The sequence below is a fragment of the Erinaceus europaeus genome, chromosome 5 (genome assembly GCF_950295315.1).
Source record: "Erinaceus europaeus chromosome 5, mEriEur2.1, whole genome shotgun sequence".
In the NCBI taxonomy this organism is placed as follows: domain Eukaryota; kingdom Metazoa; phylum Chordata; class Mammalia; order Eulipotyphla; family Erinaceidae; genus Erinaceus; species Erinaceus europaeus.
The window spans coordinates 45,954,514-45,970,007 of NC_080166.1; the positions used below are offsets into that span (position 1 = coordinate 45,954,514).

At 38.0% G+C, this 15,494-nt stretch overlaps 1 protein-coding gene across 6 annotated transcripts in view; it reads right to left on the reverse strand.

Moving 5' to 3' along the window:
* The window catches only part of ERBIN (erbb2 interacting protein), a 127,992-nt gene that overhangs the window by 65,680 nt on the left and 46,818 nt on the right, over positions 1 to 15,494 (reverse strand). For all 6 annotated transcript variants that reach the window (XM_060191272.1, XM_060191271.1, XM_007523491.3 and 3 more), the window contains exons 3-6: positions 13,325 to 13,522; positions 10,724 to 10,841; positions 3,722 to 3,800; positions 393 to 482 (exon numbers count right to left, since the gene is read on the reverse strand). In XM_060191272.1, coding sequence (XP_060047255.1) covers positions 393 to 482; positions 3,722 to 3,800; positions 10,724 to 10,841; positions 13,325 to 13,513 — 476 coding nt within the window. In that variant the 5' untranslated portion in view covers positions 13,514 to 13,522. The remainder of the gene's footprint in view (positions 1 to 392; positions 483 to 3,721; positions 3,801 to 10,723; positions 10,842 to 13,324; positions 13,523 to 15,494) is intronic.

The window sequence follows — 15,494 nt, forward strand, 5'->3', positions numbered from 1 at the left end:
CTAATTGATTTTTACTGAGAATTACTGTTTTACAATACAGCTGCTAATTTAGGACTATAATTTCCTATGTCTTCCAATACATCCCACCACCCAAGGGCCCCTACCCTCCACTCTTGAAGGGCACTGGACAAATATTCTCCCACCACTACCAGCCTTTCTCCTCCTACCTTAATGACCGCAGATGTGGCTACCAGGCCAAGAGCAAACTTTTTTTTTTCTTTTTTTTAACCAGAACACTGCTCAGAGGGAGATTAAATCTGAGACTTTGGAGCTTCAGGCATGAGAGTCTCTTTGCATAACCATTATGCTTCTGAGCCTCCACCTCTCACCCCAAGAGTAAACTTGTTTTAACAAGAGGTAAGAAGCAAAGGTTTTAGAAGAAACTAATTTACCTGCCAAAATTAGCTGGTAAGAACTCAAGGAAAGCATCGTTCAGGTACAGCTGGGTTAAGTTTAACAGCTGAGAAAATCCATCAGGAAGCCTATTAAAAAAAAAGGTTCAGTTAAATTCATATACAAAATTTATACAGCAATCTCTATAAACTCATATTCTTAATAGATTAATAGCTAAATCACCCTTCTACTTTTATGAATAATCCCCAAACTGAAACTTTTCTTTTGTAGTAACTTACATAGTCCAATGTTTGCATCATCTTTGTAAAAAAAAAAAAAAAAAAAGTATTTGCCTCAATAAAATCTGCACAAAATAGTCTAAGCTCCAATACATGAGTATGAAAACAATGAGCACTCTGAAAGCAATCTAAATTGCATGTTTATTGTGAGAGGTGTCTTGTGATCTACTGGATACTGAGTTGCAACCCTGTCTCGAATATGCAATAGACACCAGGAGGTACATGCACCAATGAAGAGCAAAGGATCTTCTCTGCCCCTGCCTTCCTTCTCATTCCTTAATGACCCCAGATCTGTATACAAAGCCAAGAGTAAAAGTTTTTTTTAAAAAAAGCTAAGAAATGGGGGGTCAGGAGGTAGCGCAGCAGGTTAAGCACACATGGCACAAAGTGCAAGGACCGGAATAAGGATCCCGGTTCCAAGCCCCCAGCTCCCCACCTGCAGGGGGGGTCACTTCACAAGTGGTAAAACAGGTCTGCAGGTGTCTATCTTTCTCTGTCTTTCCCTCCTCTCTCCATTTCTCTCTGTCCTATCCAACAACAATGACAGCAACAACAATAATAATGACCAAACAATGATTAAAATCAAAAAAAAAAAAAAAAAAAAACAAGGGCAACAAAAGGGGGAAAAATACCCTCTAGGAGCAGTGGATTCCTGGTGCAGGCACCAAGCCCCAGCAATAACCCTGGAGGGGGAGGGGGATAGCTAAGAAACGGCCAGACAGTGATACACCTGGTAGAGTACACACATTACCATGCACGAGGACTCCAGTTCAAGTCCCTGGTCTCACCTGCAGGGGGAGAAGCCTGCAAGTGGTGAAGTAGTGCTGCAGATGTCTCCCCCTACCTTCTTGATTTCTGGCTCTTTCCAACAAAGATCATTTTAAAAATTTTTTTAAATGCTTTAGAATTTACCAAGTGGTCCTAGAAAAATGTATTCCTTCCTGAGAATTACTGGCTTAAATTATTCTCAATTTCAAACACTTGGCCCCTAAATAATCAAATACAGATTATATAATTTTATGAGTAAGAGAAAAATACAAAAACCAGATGGCATTTTAAGATTGTATAAAAGCATCTTAGTTTTACTTGTTTCAATCTCCTCTAGTCTACAAAAGACACAACAGATCTAACATTTGATGCCAAAGCAGTATTTTTAAGATTTTTTAAAAATATTTACTCCCTTCTGTTGCCCTTGTATTATTGTTGTAGTTATTATTGTTGTCATCGTTGTTGGATAGAACAGAGAGAAATGGAGAGAGGAGGGGAAGACAGAGAGGGGGAAAGAGAGACACCTGCAGACCTGCTTCACCACTTGTGAAGCAACTCCCCTGCAGGTGGGGGGCTGGGGGCTAGAACCGGGATCCTTTTGCTGATCCTTGAGCTTTGCGCCACCTGTGCTTAACCTGCTATGCTACTGTCCAACTCCCCAGGGCAGTATTTTTAAAGGTTTTCTTGGTGGGGGGGGAGCCCCCAGAGCTCCCTTCAGTAATATATGGGGATCCAAGATCAACTATGGAACCTCAGTCATACAAAGCATGAGCTCTAACCACTAAGCTGCTATTAGGGCTGCTTAAGCTAAAAACAAGGCATCTTCTCTACATGTTTGCCCGGTATTTTGACAAGTACAGTATTCTATAGATCAGCCTTTGACTCAGCATCGCACATTCTGCCACAGCAAGTTAACAAAACTTTCCGTCTATTATTTTCAAGAGTTTGAGTGTGCCACAAGCCTGACTTATTGTGGAAATTCTTTCTCTCTCTGTTTCTCCCCCAATCCCGTGGGGGGAGGGGGGCAGGAATCAAATCCAGGGTTTCAGGCATAAAAGGAAAGATCTCTACCACTGAGCTATAATAGCCCCAGCCTTGAAGACAGTCTTATAGTATGTGAGTAACATTAAACAAGATCTAGATTCTAGTCTTATTTCTAACTATGAAACCAGGAGTAAAACCACTTTTATTACTTGTCTGAATATCAAGTTTATCACTGTAAAGAAGAGTTGGAAAGATGATTTCAAGCACTCATGGGGGGGGGGGGTTGGGACACTTAGTAAGCATGGGACCCTGAGTTTGCTCTCTAGCGTTAGGTGTGAGCAATAGGAACCACACCAAGGGGACTCCATGGACGGTAGTATAATAATTTGGTCTCCATCTCCCCACTCCTCTCCATATATGGCCTCTCTTCAATCTGTCTGTCTTACTCAGGAGATATATATATTTTTTTCTTTTTCTTTTTTGCCTCCAGGGTTACTGCTAGGGCTCGATGCCTGCACTACTACTGGTGGCCACTTCTTTCTTTCTCTTTCTTTAGTGGGTAGTATAGAGAAAAATTGAAAGGGGAGTGGGAGAGAAAGGGAGGGAGAGAGACAGATAGCTGCAGACCTGCTTCACTGCTTCTGAAGTGAACCCCCTTGCAGGTGGGTTGAACCTGGATCCTTGCGTGAGTCCATTCACTTCATACTATGTGCCCTTAACAGGGTGCACCACCGCTTGGCCCCTTGAATTAGTTTATTATTATTATTATTATTATTATTATTAATTATTATTATTATTATTTTACCAGAGCACTGTTCAGCTCTAGGTTATGGTGGTACAGGGGCTGAACCTGGGACTTCAGAGCCTTAGGCATAAGTCTCTTTCCATAATCATATGCTACCACCCACCCTCACCCCTCTTCCTTAAATTTTATTTAAAGATTCCCATTGCATCTGAAAATAACTTTTCTATAGATTTAAGATTGATACTAATTGTTCACTAAAATATAGGAAGTAACTATCAATAGTAATGCTCTGTACAGTTATTTTATTCATAAAAATTTTGTGATTTGGACAGGTGAAATAGTTCAGTTGGAAAGTATATTATTGAAGGAAACTGGTCTTGTGGATTCCTTTATCTATGGAGAAGTGGAGGTAGAGAAAAAAGAAAAGAAAGAAAGGGAGAGGGAAGGAGAGGAAGAAGAGGAAAGAGGAGGGGAGAGGGGAGGGGAGGGAAGGAGATGGAAGGAGAAAGGAAGAAAGGGGAGAAGGAGAAAAGATGAAAAAAAAAAGAAAATAGAAAAGAAGGAGAAATTTATAACTCAACAAAGAACTTACTTGGCAATGGGATTTACACTGGCCTCCACAACTGTCAAAACTTTACAATTTTTTATATTTTCTGGAAATTCCTGTATTCCTAGAAAATAAACAGTAATTAATGATTAAGTTAAAAGGCACTTAAAAAAAAGTAGCAGTAGTAATTAATTTATACTTTGAAAATTCAAGTCTTAGCAACTCATCAGGACCCAGATAACTGACAACACTATCACTGACAGAACTACCTCTACGACAATTTCTCTTTCCTCTTTTGTCTATTCATTGTGTCTTTATAACTGTTAATCATTTTGATTAACTTTATCTTCCTTTTCTAGTTTTCCTAATTCTCTTCTGTGCAATAGGGACACAAAATATAGAATACATAACATTCTTCCTGTTTTTCTCAGGATAAGAGAGACACCGCCTTTTTAATGCTGGACTCCAGACTGAGGTGGTTCCTAGTACACATAAAACAAAAAAACTGAAAAGTGAAGCTGAACATAAAGGAAGCAAAAATCTACTTCAGATATTGTAGAGGATATGTCTGAGACAAATTTTTCTAGTACTTTTGTACAAAGCCATATAAATGTTGTAATCCAACAAATGAAGTCTAACTAAAATACACACACACACACACACACACACACACACACACACACACACACACACACACGGACACACATATATAATCTCAAGACCAAAAATGAGTCAGTGAATTTCTTCATAAAAGGTTACAATTCTTGACCTTTGTGAAGTCGATTGCAGTCTAATACCACTGAATTTTTGTCCCACATCCAATATATCATGAAATCTAGTTGATTCTACATTTGACTATATCTAGAGTTTGTCTATATCTCATTACTTCTACCACTGTCATAAGAAAGTAGAAAGACCTAAAAAGACACTATCAGGTTCCTAATGAAATAGTGTCTACTTAGACCTAGATACCCTCTTCACCTACTTCCTATTATACTTCCCTCAGTCACTCCAAAGCTAACCTTATCAAAGTAAGGACTACAAAAGTTGAATAAGGGCAAGAGACAGGCATAAACAATGACTCTTTAGTCACTATCAGGCCACCTCATCAGCTATGGCCCTAGTCGGGGAGTCTGGAATTTCTACACAGACATGATGGGCTTAGACCTTGAATAAATCCCTCTCCACTGTTACCGGTCATCTCCATCAGGAAACAACACAATGGACCCCTTTGTGGGCCCCCACAGGACCTTGCCCTCAATGTGGATCAACAACAGTAGAGAATGTTCCATCCTCCGAAGGGAGGCTAGATAACATACTCTATCTACCACCTGAGGAAGATGGGTCCTGAAATTGGGGCAGCTTGGAGCATTCCTACTCATGACCACAGAATGTGAGTTCAGATCTACATGGATACAGAGGTTACATAGGCTCCTAAGTGGAATATAGGCCCCAGATCAAACTGATGGGAACTTATAACAGAGATGACTAAGAATCTTCAAATCCTAGAAGAAGAACTTCAGTCAGAACTCCAGGGAATAAAAGACATCCTAACTGCAATCCAGGCCCAGGTAGAAAACTTAGGAAGTAGATCCACACATTCAGAAGAAATAATCTCCAATCTACAAGATATGGCCAGCCCACTGTTTCAATTCAAAGATGGAGAGGAATGGTCCAGAAAGACTAAAGCAAACCTCTGTGAAATTGCAGACTCCATCAAAAGATTGAATAGAAGAGTGATAGGTATATCTGAAGAGGACAAGGCCAAAGGCCCAGAGTCCATTTTCAGAGAAATTTTAGCTGAGAACTTCCCCCACTTAGGAAATCACCAGACCATTCTCATTCAAGAGGCAGAATGATCACCCAGATTTATAAATACAAAAAGACCAGCACCAAGGCACAGTATTATAAAACTATCAAAAGTCAACAAAAAGGAAAAAATTTTGCTGACTGCTAGCGAAAGGAAAGAAGTTATATACAAAGGCAGAGCTACAAGACTTTCATCAGATTTCTCTTTACAAACTCTAGAGGCAAGCAGAGAGTGAAACGACATATTCAAGTTCTAAGGAGAGGGAATTCCAGCCACGAATATTGTATCCTGCAAAACTATCCTTCAAATATGAAGGAGAAATAATGGTTTTCTCAAATATTCAAGAACTAAAGGAATCTGCCACAATCAACCCCACCTTACAAGAACTACTGAACCAAGTCCCTCAACAAAGGAGGAAGCAAAGGAATACACATTCCAAGCATCAAGTTGCAGATGCTACCGTGATATCAACCTGACTCACCCAGACAGATGACCTCACCAATGTACCCTGGAACCCCACCTCTCCAGAGCCCTGCCCCAGTAGGGAAACATAGAGACAGGCTGGGAGTATGGATCAACCTGTCGATGCCCACGTCCATCAGAGAAGCAACCACAGAAACCAGACCTCCCACCTTCTGCACCCTATAATGACCATCCTCCCGGAGAGATTAAGAATAAGAAAGCAGGGAGTCTGGCGGTAGCGCAGCAGGTTAAGCACACGCAAGGACCGCCATAAGGATGCCAGTTTGAGTCCCTGGCTTCTCACCTGCAGGGGAGTCGCTTCACAAGCAGTGAAGCAGGTCTGCAGGTGTCTATCTTTCTCTCCCCCTCTCCATCTTCCCCTCCTCTCTCCATTTCTCTCTGTCCTATCTAATAATGACAACATCAATATTAACAATAACTACAACAATAAAAAACAACAAGGGCAACAAAAGGGAAAACAAATAAACAAATAAATAGAATTTTTAAAAAAAGAATAGGAAAGCTTCCAATGGAGGGGATGGGATATGAACTCTGGTGGTGAAAAATGTGTGGAATTTCACCCCTCTTATGCTATGATTCTGTCAATATTTTCTATTCTTTATTTTACAAATAAATTAAAAAGAAAAGAATAGAGGCAGGACCGGGGGGGGGGGAATATAGTAAATTCCAGCAATTGATAAATGCCATATATGACAACCAACTTAAATTGAGTTTAAAACGGAAGAGTCTTCTCCACCAATTTACGTCCCCAACCCAGTCACATTTTCTCAGGTTAAATGAATTGCTTTCTGTTTTGACCACAAACATTCAATTCATTCTTCCTAGGCTTTTGAAATCAATTAAATAGAAAGGCCTTATTTAACCTCCCATATCAGATAGTGCAGAGCTACTCTTTCTAGTTTCTCTGCCCTGTAAATCCCTGGTTTCTCCTTCAGGATACTCACAGAGAAGAAATACCAGTGACATACTCTTCTTTTCTGTTACCTCCCTCCCTACCAGTGTTCTATACTAATCACTCTGACACAATGATTCAATCATCACTCCTATTTAGTCTTCTCAAGAAGAAAGATGATTTGAATACAACAGATGATAATTACTCTAACACTAACTGGTATGTGTAATGGCTTGGGATAGCAGTCTGGATGAGCTTTTTATTTCTTTAAAAAACTAACAATAAATCAAAATTATATGCACCAGTTAGAAAAGCAAATTAAGACTCATAAACTAGCAGTCTAGCTTTATTGTCGAGGATAAATGATTAAAATATACAATTCCTTATGAAGTAGACAAATATTAATTCCTACCACCTATACACAAACTGGTCCATAATGTGATTAGCAGTCTAAACTCCTGTGAGAATGGTATACTAAATATAATTTTAATGTCAAAATCCGAAAAGCGCTCTTTTCACCTAATGTATTAACCCATCCTTTAAGCAAGTTACCACTTAAACAAGCAATGGTTTCTTATAACCAACCTAATCAGATTAGTATGCACACTAAATCATTTTCAACAAATCAAGACTTAACAATACTCTTTATGGGGAGTTGAGCAGTAGGTAGCACAGTGTGTTAACCACACATGGCGCAAAGCACAGGGACCGGCATAAGGATCCCAGTTCCAGTCACCAGCTCCCCACCTGCAGGGGAGTCGCTTCACAGGTGGTGAAGCAGGTCTGCAGGTGTCTATCTTTCTCTCTCCCTCTGTCTTCCTCTCCTCTCTCCATTTCTTTCTGTCCTATCTAACGACGATGACAACAATAATAACTACAACAATAATAAAAACAACAAAGGCAACAAAAGGGAAAATAAATAAAATTTTTAAAAAATTTTTAAATACCCTTTACGGCTAAATATTATACAGGGTAATAATTTCAACTCTTTAAAAGGAAGTGTATCAAGTTATAGTGCTGAGTACTGTATAAGAGTGACTAGACTATTTTGTGAACCAAGGTAACAGTTTAGGCACTCAGTTCTACTTATCATTAACAAAATGCAGTTTTATCTAGATATCAGTGTAAGACTAAAATGAGTAAACACAAAGAAGCATACAAAAGGCAACGAACCAATTCTACCATTCTATAATTATAAAATGGAAGAGAATAGATAAACTGTCTGGGGAGACAGCAAAGAAGACTTTCATGCCTGAAGCTCTGAGATCCCAGGTTCAATCCCCAGCAACACAATAAGCCTCAGCTGAGCAGTGCTCTGGTAAAAAAATTTTTTAAAAAGTAATAATAAATAAATAAAAATTTAAAACCAAATAGATAAATCAATTTAGATATTAGTCAAAATCAACTTTTATAGTTTATTACTGACAATAATAACTAATATCATTTTTTCTGTTGGCAGAATACTCCAGTCTTTTTTTTTTTTTAATCTTTATTTATTGGATAGAGACAGACAGAAATTGAGAGGAAGGGGGAGATTAAGTATGTGAGAGACACCTGCCGCCCTGCTTCACCACTCGCAAAGCTTTCCCCCTGCAGGTGGGGACTGGGGGCTTGAACCTTGGTCCTTGTGCATTGTAACATGTGTGCTCAACCAGCTGCGCCACCACCTGGACCCCAAAATACTTCAGTATTTAGCCCAAATCTCTGATGTTCCTGCTAGGACTTCACCACCCTGGGCTGACTTTTTCAGAGACAGGGACACAGACAGGCAGGTAGGCAGGCAGACAGGCAAACAGACTGACAAAGGAAAAAATACCACAACAATAAAGTTTCCTCCAATGTAGTGCAGGCTGGGCTCTAATGTGGCACATCACACATGTGGCAAAGTTAAGTACACTATCCAGGTAAGTTATTTTGCCGACCTTGTCTGAAATCTTTTAGTCACAGAAATTACATCTAACTCCTCTAAAACATTCACAGTTTTTTCAACATAAGCTGCAAGACGCAACTGAAACTGAAATTTAAAAAAACAAACACCACTGACTGACAAACTGTTCTTACTCTAAAATGCACAATTCTTTAGGAAAGTCTAAGATGTTAATTTAATGATGCTGCAGACTCTAAAAAGATCATTGCCAATTTGAAGTAACAAAACTGAGGTCACTGCATTTTCAGGGAGATTATAAACAAGTATGCAGGGGGCTGGGTGGTGGCGCACCTGGTTAAGCGCACATGTTACAATGCTTAATGTTACAGGGCTTCGAGCCCTGGTCCCCACCTGCAGGGGAAAGCTTCACAAATGGTGAAGCAGGGCTACAGGTGTCTCTCTGTCTCTATCCCTCTCTATCACTCCCTTCCGGCTCCGTTTCTGTTTCTAGTCAAGAAATAAAGATAATTTTTAAAAATCAAGCATGTTTATTATTGAGCCATGTATTATCTTCATTCCATAAAGACTAATAGTATATATTTTTTCCTAAAGCAGTTTAAATTTTTTTCTTTCCTTCCTTCCTTCTTTCTTTTTTTCCTCCAGGGTTATTGCTGGGGCTTGGTGCCTACACTACAAATCCACTGCTCGTGGAGGCCATTTTTTTCCATCTTCTTGTGGCTGTTATTGTTGTTATTGCTGTTGTTGTTGGATAAGATAGAGAGAAATCAAGAGAGGATGGGAAGACAGAGAGTGGGAGAGAAAGACATACACCTGCAAACCTGCTTCACCGCTTATGAAGTGACCCCCCACAGGTGGGGAGCCAGGAGCTTGAACCTGGATACTTAGGCCAGTCCTTGCACTTCACATGCTTAACCCAGTGTGTTACTGCCCGCCCTCTCTGGCTTTTTAAAAATCACTTTATTGTGGGCTTAATGGCTTAGAGCTGTTGACACATATTAAAAGAAAAATAATAGATTACTAAAATTTAAAAAACTAAAGATATCTAAACATATATTAGAATTTAAGCACATGCATGAAACAAATGCAATTCAAAGCTATGGAATAAGGAGAATTATTTTCAGAGAAGGAAAATACCTTTCAAGGGCAGGGGTAGATAGCATAATGGTTATGCAAAGAGACTCTTACCCCTGAGGATCCAAAGTCCCAGGTTCAATCCCCTAAACCACCATGTGGAGAAGGCTGAGCACCCAAATTGCCTAATAGTTATTTTAAAAAGACTTTCATGCTAGAGGCACCAAAGTGCCCAAGTTCAGTGCCCAGACCATAAAATAGAGCTGAGCATTACACCAGTAAAATAAACAAATAAATAAATAAATGAAAAATCAGTCTATCATAAATACATTCAATCTAAATAGTTAATTTTCTATTTGAAAATAATTTTTTCATAATTAACAAAATTTCTAATTTTAAAGTTAGATAACAAAAAAGTTCAAATATATACATACATGTATATATATATATATATGTATATGTGCATATCTATAAATGGTCAGGGAGGAGGCTCAACAGCTGAGTATAGCACTTACATGCATAAGGACCCATGTCTATTCTATGACACCAAATATTCCTTTATCACTACACACTAAATATTTTGTTAACTACATTATATTTCACTTTTACGGATATTGCTGCTATTACTATTGATAGCGTCAACAGGTCAGTGGATAATGATGCAAATCTATGTATAATAAATATTAACTTACATATGTGCACCTCATTTTAATTATATGGAAAGTTTTTTATACTTACTCTCTGCCTATCTCAGATCATTCAAACATATGAAATTTATATGTATGAAAACTAAGAATACAGCCATATATTACATCATCTGGCTTCTTCTGTATTTTTGTTTGCTAAAAGTATAAAAGAAATCTTAATAATTCAACTTGCAGAAAGTTAAGAGAAAAATCTTACCATTCTTGCTGACATCCAGTTCCCTGAGATTAATGAGATTTGCAATAGATGCTGGTAATGTTGTTAAATCGTTGTCTGGCAAGCTCAGTTTGTGCAGAGACTGACAGTTAAAAAGTTGCTGTTGAAACAAGAGAAAAAAATTTTGATTATCTATTTTTCCTTAAATATTTCATAATACAGAAAATCTTGTTAATATTAAAACCAAACCTACATGAACACCAGGACAAAGATCTCATTGTTTTATGATACTATGAACCCCAAAACCATTTTTAATTTAAAAAAAAAAATGTGTGTGTGTGTGTGTTTGTGTGTATGAGAAAATCCCATATGAGAGAGAAGTCAAAGCATCACTCTGAGACATGTGGTGCCAGGGGCTGAACTTAAAGGTCAAGCATGCAATTTTTGTGCTCTTGACAGAGCCAATTTTCATTATATTTATTATTTTGAGGCCAGATTTCAATTTATTCCAGCTGACTGCCTCAGTCCACCTGCCAGTGAAGTTGTGTGCTCTTTCTTTTTTCTTTAACTTTACTGGGGAAGAGGTTTAAAATTACAGGACAGTTTTTTGTTTGTTTGATTTTCCCTTTTGTTGCCTTTTTTATTGTTGTTGTTGTTGTTATTATTATTGTTGTTATTGATGTTGTCACTGTTAGGACAGAGAGAAGTGGAGAGAGGAGGGGAAGACAGAGAGGGGGAGAGAAAGACAGACACCTACAGACCTGCTTCACCACCTGTGAAGCAACTCCCCTGCAGGTGGGGAGCCAGGGGCTCGAACTGGGATCAGATCCTTATGCCGATCTTTGCGCTTTGTGCCACATGCACCTAACCTGCTGCGCTACCACCCAACTCCCCAGGACAGTCTTTTAAATAAACGTTAGGCTTTGTCTTTCTATTAGCACTGCTCAGCTCTGGCTTATGGTGGTGCTGGTTTTTATCCAAACAATCTTGTTTAGTAGAAATGTTTAAGAAACATTTCATAAGACATACACAAAAACTATTGTTCATCCAAAAATCATGATTTATTTTTTAAAGAACTACTTTTTTATTATTATTTGATAGAGATAGCCAGAAATCAAGTGGTGCCTCAGGCATGAAAGTCTATTTGTACGAACATTATGTTGTCTCCTCAGTCCTATAGTACAGTTATTGGCACAGAGGCATAATGTTTCACCTCTATGTGGTAGGTCTCAGCAAAACACTCTCAAAAACATGGCTGCCTGAGTGATAAAATTTTCGAATAATTAAAACTATAGCATCTTTCCTACAAGAGACAGCATTGAGACAATATGAACAAGGATTTCAGTAAAAAAAAAAAAAAAAAGGTATCAGTCACCAAATTTTTTAGCAGAGAAAATAATGTGAGAGGGATGTGTCCTAACAAGCTAATTTTCTCTTTCTAGTTGTTCTACTTTTCAAAAATATAAATCTTCCAAAAATTTTCCACAAAAACTAATATTGAGCAAACAATTCTATCTCTAAAAGAGCTATCTGACAACAAATTCATATATGGTGATCAAAAGAACAAGTTCTCTTTTGTTACAATAAGGTAGATCGATGTCTTGTGTAAACTACCAAGAAAATCAGTATTGGCTACAGGAATCGTGCAGTTTCATTGCCTTGGTGGCTATCATATAACTAAAACTAAGCATAAAAATAACTTATTTGCGTAAAAGTATTCAACAATTAAATCGCAATAATATAACCTTTAAAATTCTATTAAATATTTTTTTAAAAAAACGTGTTGCGTACCTTAAGATAAAATTAAGCCACAGACATATGAAAAAATGCTCCACTTCAGTTATCGTTAGAGAAATACAAATCAAAACTACACTGAGATTCCACCTGTTGAGAATGGCCTACACCAGCAAAACAAGAAACAACAGGTGTAAGAGAGGTTGTGGAGAAAAAGGGTGCTGGTGGGAATGCAAACTAGTGCAGCCCTTTTGGATGATGGTATGAAGAGTCCTTAAGAAAATTAAAATGAAATTACCTTATAACTCAGCAATACTACTCTTTGGCATTTACCCAAAGGACACTCATTTATCCAAAGGGACATTTGTACCCTCATATTCATAGTGGCCAAAGAGTGGCCAAAGAGCCTAAATGTCCATCAACAGTTGACTGGCTAAAGAAGTTTTGAAATACATACTCCATGGACTACTATTCTGCAATCAAAACGATGATACTGAGTCTCTGGGACAAAACAAATGGAACTAGAGAAGACTGTGATGCTTTCACTCGTGGAACCTAGAGAATGGATATACAAGAACTTGGGAAAACTTATTTAAAAAAAAAAGAAGAAGAAGCAAACAAACTGTTTCTAAGGCTTGTCAAAACCATGGTGGTTATCCTTGGGAGGTGGGAAGGTGGGAACAAAGAAGTTTGGTGATGGGTGTGGTGTGGAAGCGTATGCCCTGTAATCCCATAATCTTGTAACCCACTATAATAACAAATAAAAAGAAAATATATTCCATGAAAAAAATTAAATAAAAAAAGGAGGATATAGCATATGCATATCCATAGCATTACAGCAACATTGGAAATATAATTAGCAGGTTTAAAAATAACCAAAAGCAATTCCCAAAAGATAGTATTACATACCTTTGGAAGGTCTTCAATCTGATTAGCATCTAAATAGAGCTCCTCTAAGGTTTTTTCAAAAGTAAAGATCTCTTTAGGAACCTGTTCCAAACTGCAATGAGAATAATCAAGGGTAGTGACAGTCTCCTCTTCCCCTCGTAGACAGCGACATGGTACCAACCGCACAAACAAACTTCGTTTCGTAGTCATTTTTAGATACTGAAACATTCAAGTAAAAATAACTTCAGTTAAAACATACCCATTACCACAATTTTTCAAAATATTTTAATCAAGTTATCACATAACTGATAAATCACAGATAAAACCTCCTCCCCTATATAACCCAGGAGTATTTATATTTATAATTATATTTATAGAGACCCAGGCCCTATGTCATTACACTCTGTCTCTCACTCTGTTCCTATCTGCACTTGAAAGGGGCTAGGAAGTGGCGCAGTGGATAAAGGACAGGACTCTCAAGCATGAGGTCCTGAGTTCAATCCCTGGCAGCATGTGTGCCAGAGTGATGTGTGGTTCTTTATCATGAATAAATAAAATCTTTGAAAGGGAAGGAAGGAAGGAAGGAAGGAAGGAAGGAAGGAAGGAAGGAAGGAAGGAAGGAAGGAAGGAAGGAAGGAAGGAAGGAGGAAGGAAGGGGCTAGGGAATACACCAGGAGTGGTGGAACTGTGCAGACACAAATCCCCAGCACCAGAAAAAGAAAAGAAAGTTGTTGGAGTAGATAGCATAATGGTTATGCAAACAAATAGTCATGCCTGAGGCTCCGAAGTCCCAGGTTCAATCCCCCATACCACCATAAGCCAGAGCTGAGCAGTCCTCTGATTAAAAAAAAAAGAAAAAAAAAAAGAAAGTTGACCATATACAATGTTGGGTAGGATGTGAGGATTTAGAGATATCTTCAGGTATTAAACAGTCATCAAAGTCAACCAAATTTCAACTTTCCAAAGATACTCCCACATCAAAGCATCCAATATATACCTTGTTTCAAATATATATTGGTTTGAAATGTTGGCCAGAGTTTATCGATCTTATATTTTAAACAAATTCCAAGATTACACATTAAAGATAAATTTACTTAAGTATAGACTTTACAGCTTCAAAGTAACTAGTAGAAAGGTTCAATACTGAATTAGTGAACATAATCAAGGCTACTCATTAAGAACACAATCTGTATGAATCAAGGAGATAATGAAGTAACAGCACACAGGACTAGAACTCAAGAGGTCCATGTGCAATTATGGACACCACCATATCCCAGAGATAAACAGAGTTCTGCTCAGGGGAAGAAGGTCACTAAAGTCTCGAAGGTGGCATGGAGAAAGAATGTATAAAAATACAGAAGGGTCCAGATGGTGGAACGACCAGTAAAGCATACAAACCACTGTATGCAAGGATGAGGGCAGGGGGGACTTCACAAACAGTGAAGTAGGCTACAGGTGTTTCCCTCCCCTCCCCACCCCTCGCTCCACAAGGGGGAAAAATATGGAAACCAGGCAGTAGTTCACCCAGTAGGGTACACATCTTGGAATGTGTGATGGTCAGGCTTGAGCCTCACATGGAACAACACTGGAGGAAATTCTAGTACTGTGGTGTCTTTCCCTCTATTTCAAGAAGGAAGGGAGGGAAGGAACATATGTACATAAACTAAGAATATATTACTGATATCAATTATTTATAAAAATGATTAAGTCTCTATGGAAAATCTTAGATCACTTCTAAGCAGTATCAGCATTTTCTATGCCAGTGAGGCAAATACTTCAACAAACACAAAATATAAGCAGATACCAAAAAGAGTTAAATCATTTTAGTGCTGTATTTTTTAAGAAAATCAAAATTACTGAAGAAAATCTAGTTATGAACCAAATGAATAGCTTTCTACAAAAGCAGTCATTTTCATTTACAAGGAACATTACAAATAAATGTGCAAAATTAAATTTCATGATTAAGTACATGTACATGTAGCATACATACTTTATATAAAAATTTATAAGATTCTCAAAGGCCATAAAAGCAAAGGAACTGGCAAAACTGAGAACTTGCTGCTGTTGATTTTAAATATTCTCAACCTGAAGCCAATACTATATCGCAGATGCTACTTGTGGTATATATTTAATTTTTAATTTCCTTTAAAAAAACCAAAAAACTCAACCTTGGGCTGAGTAGATAGCATAA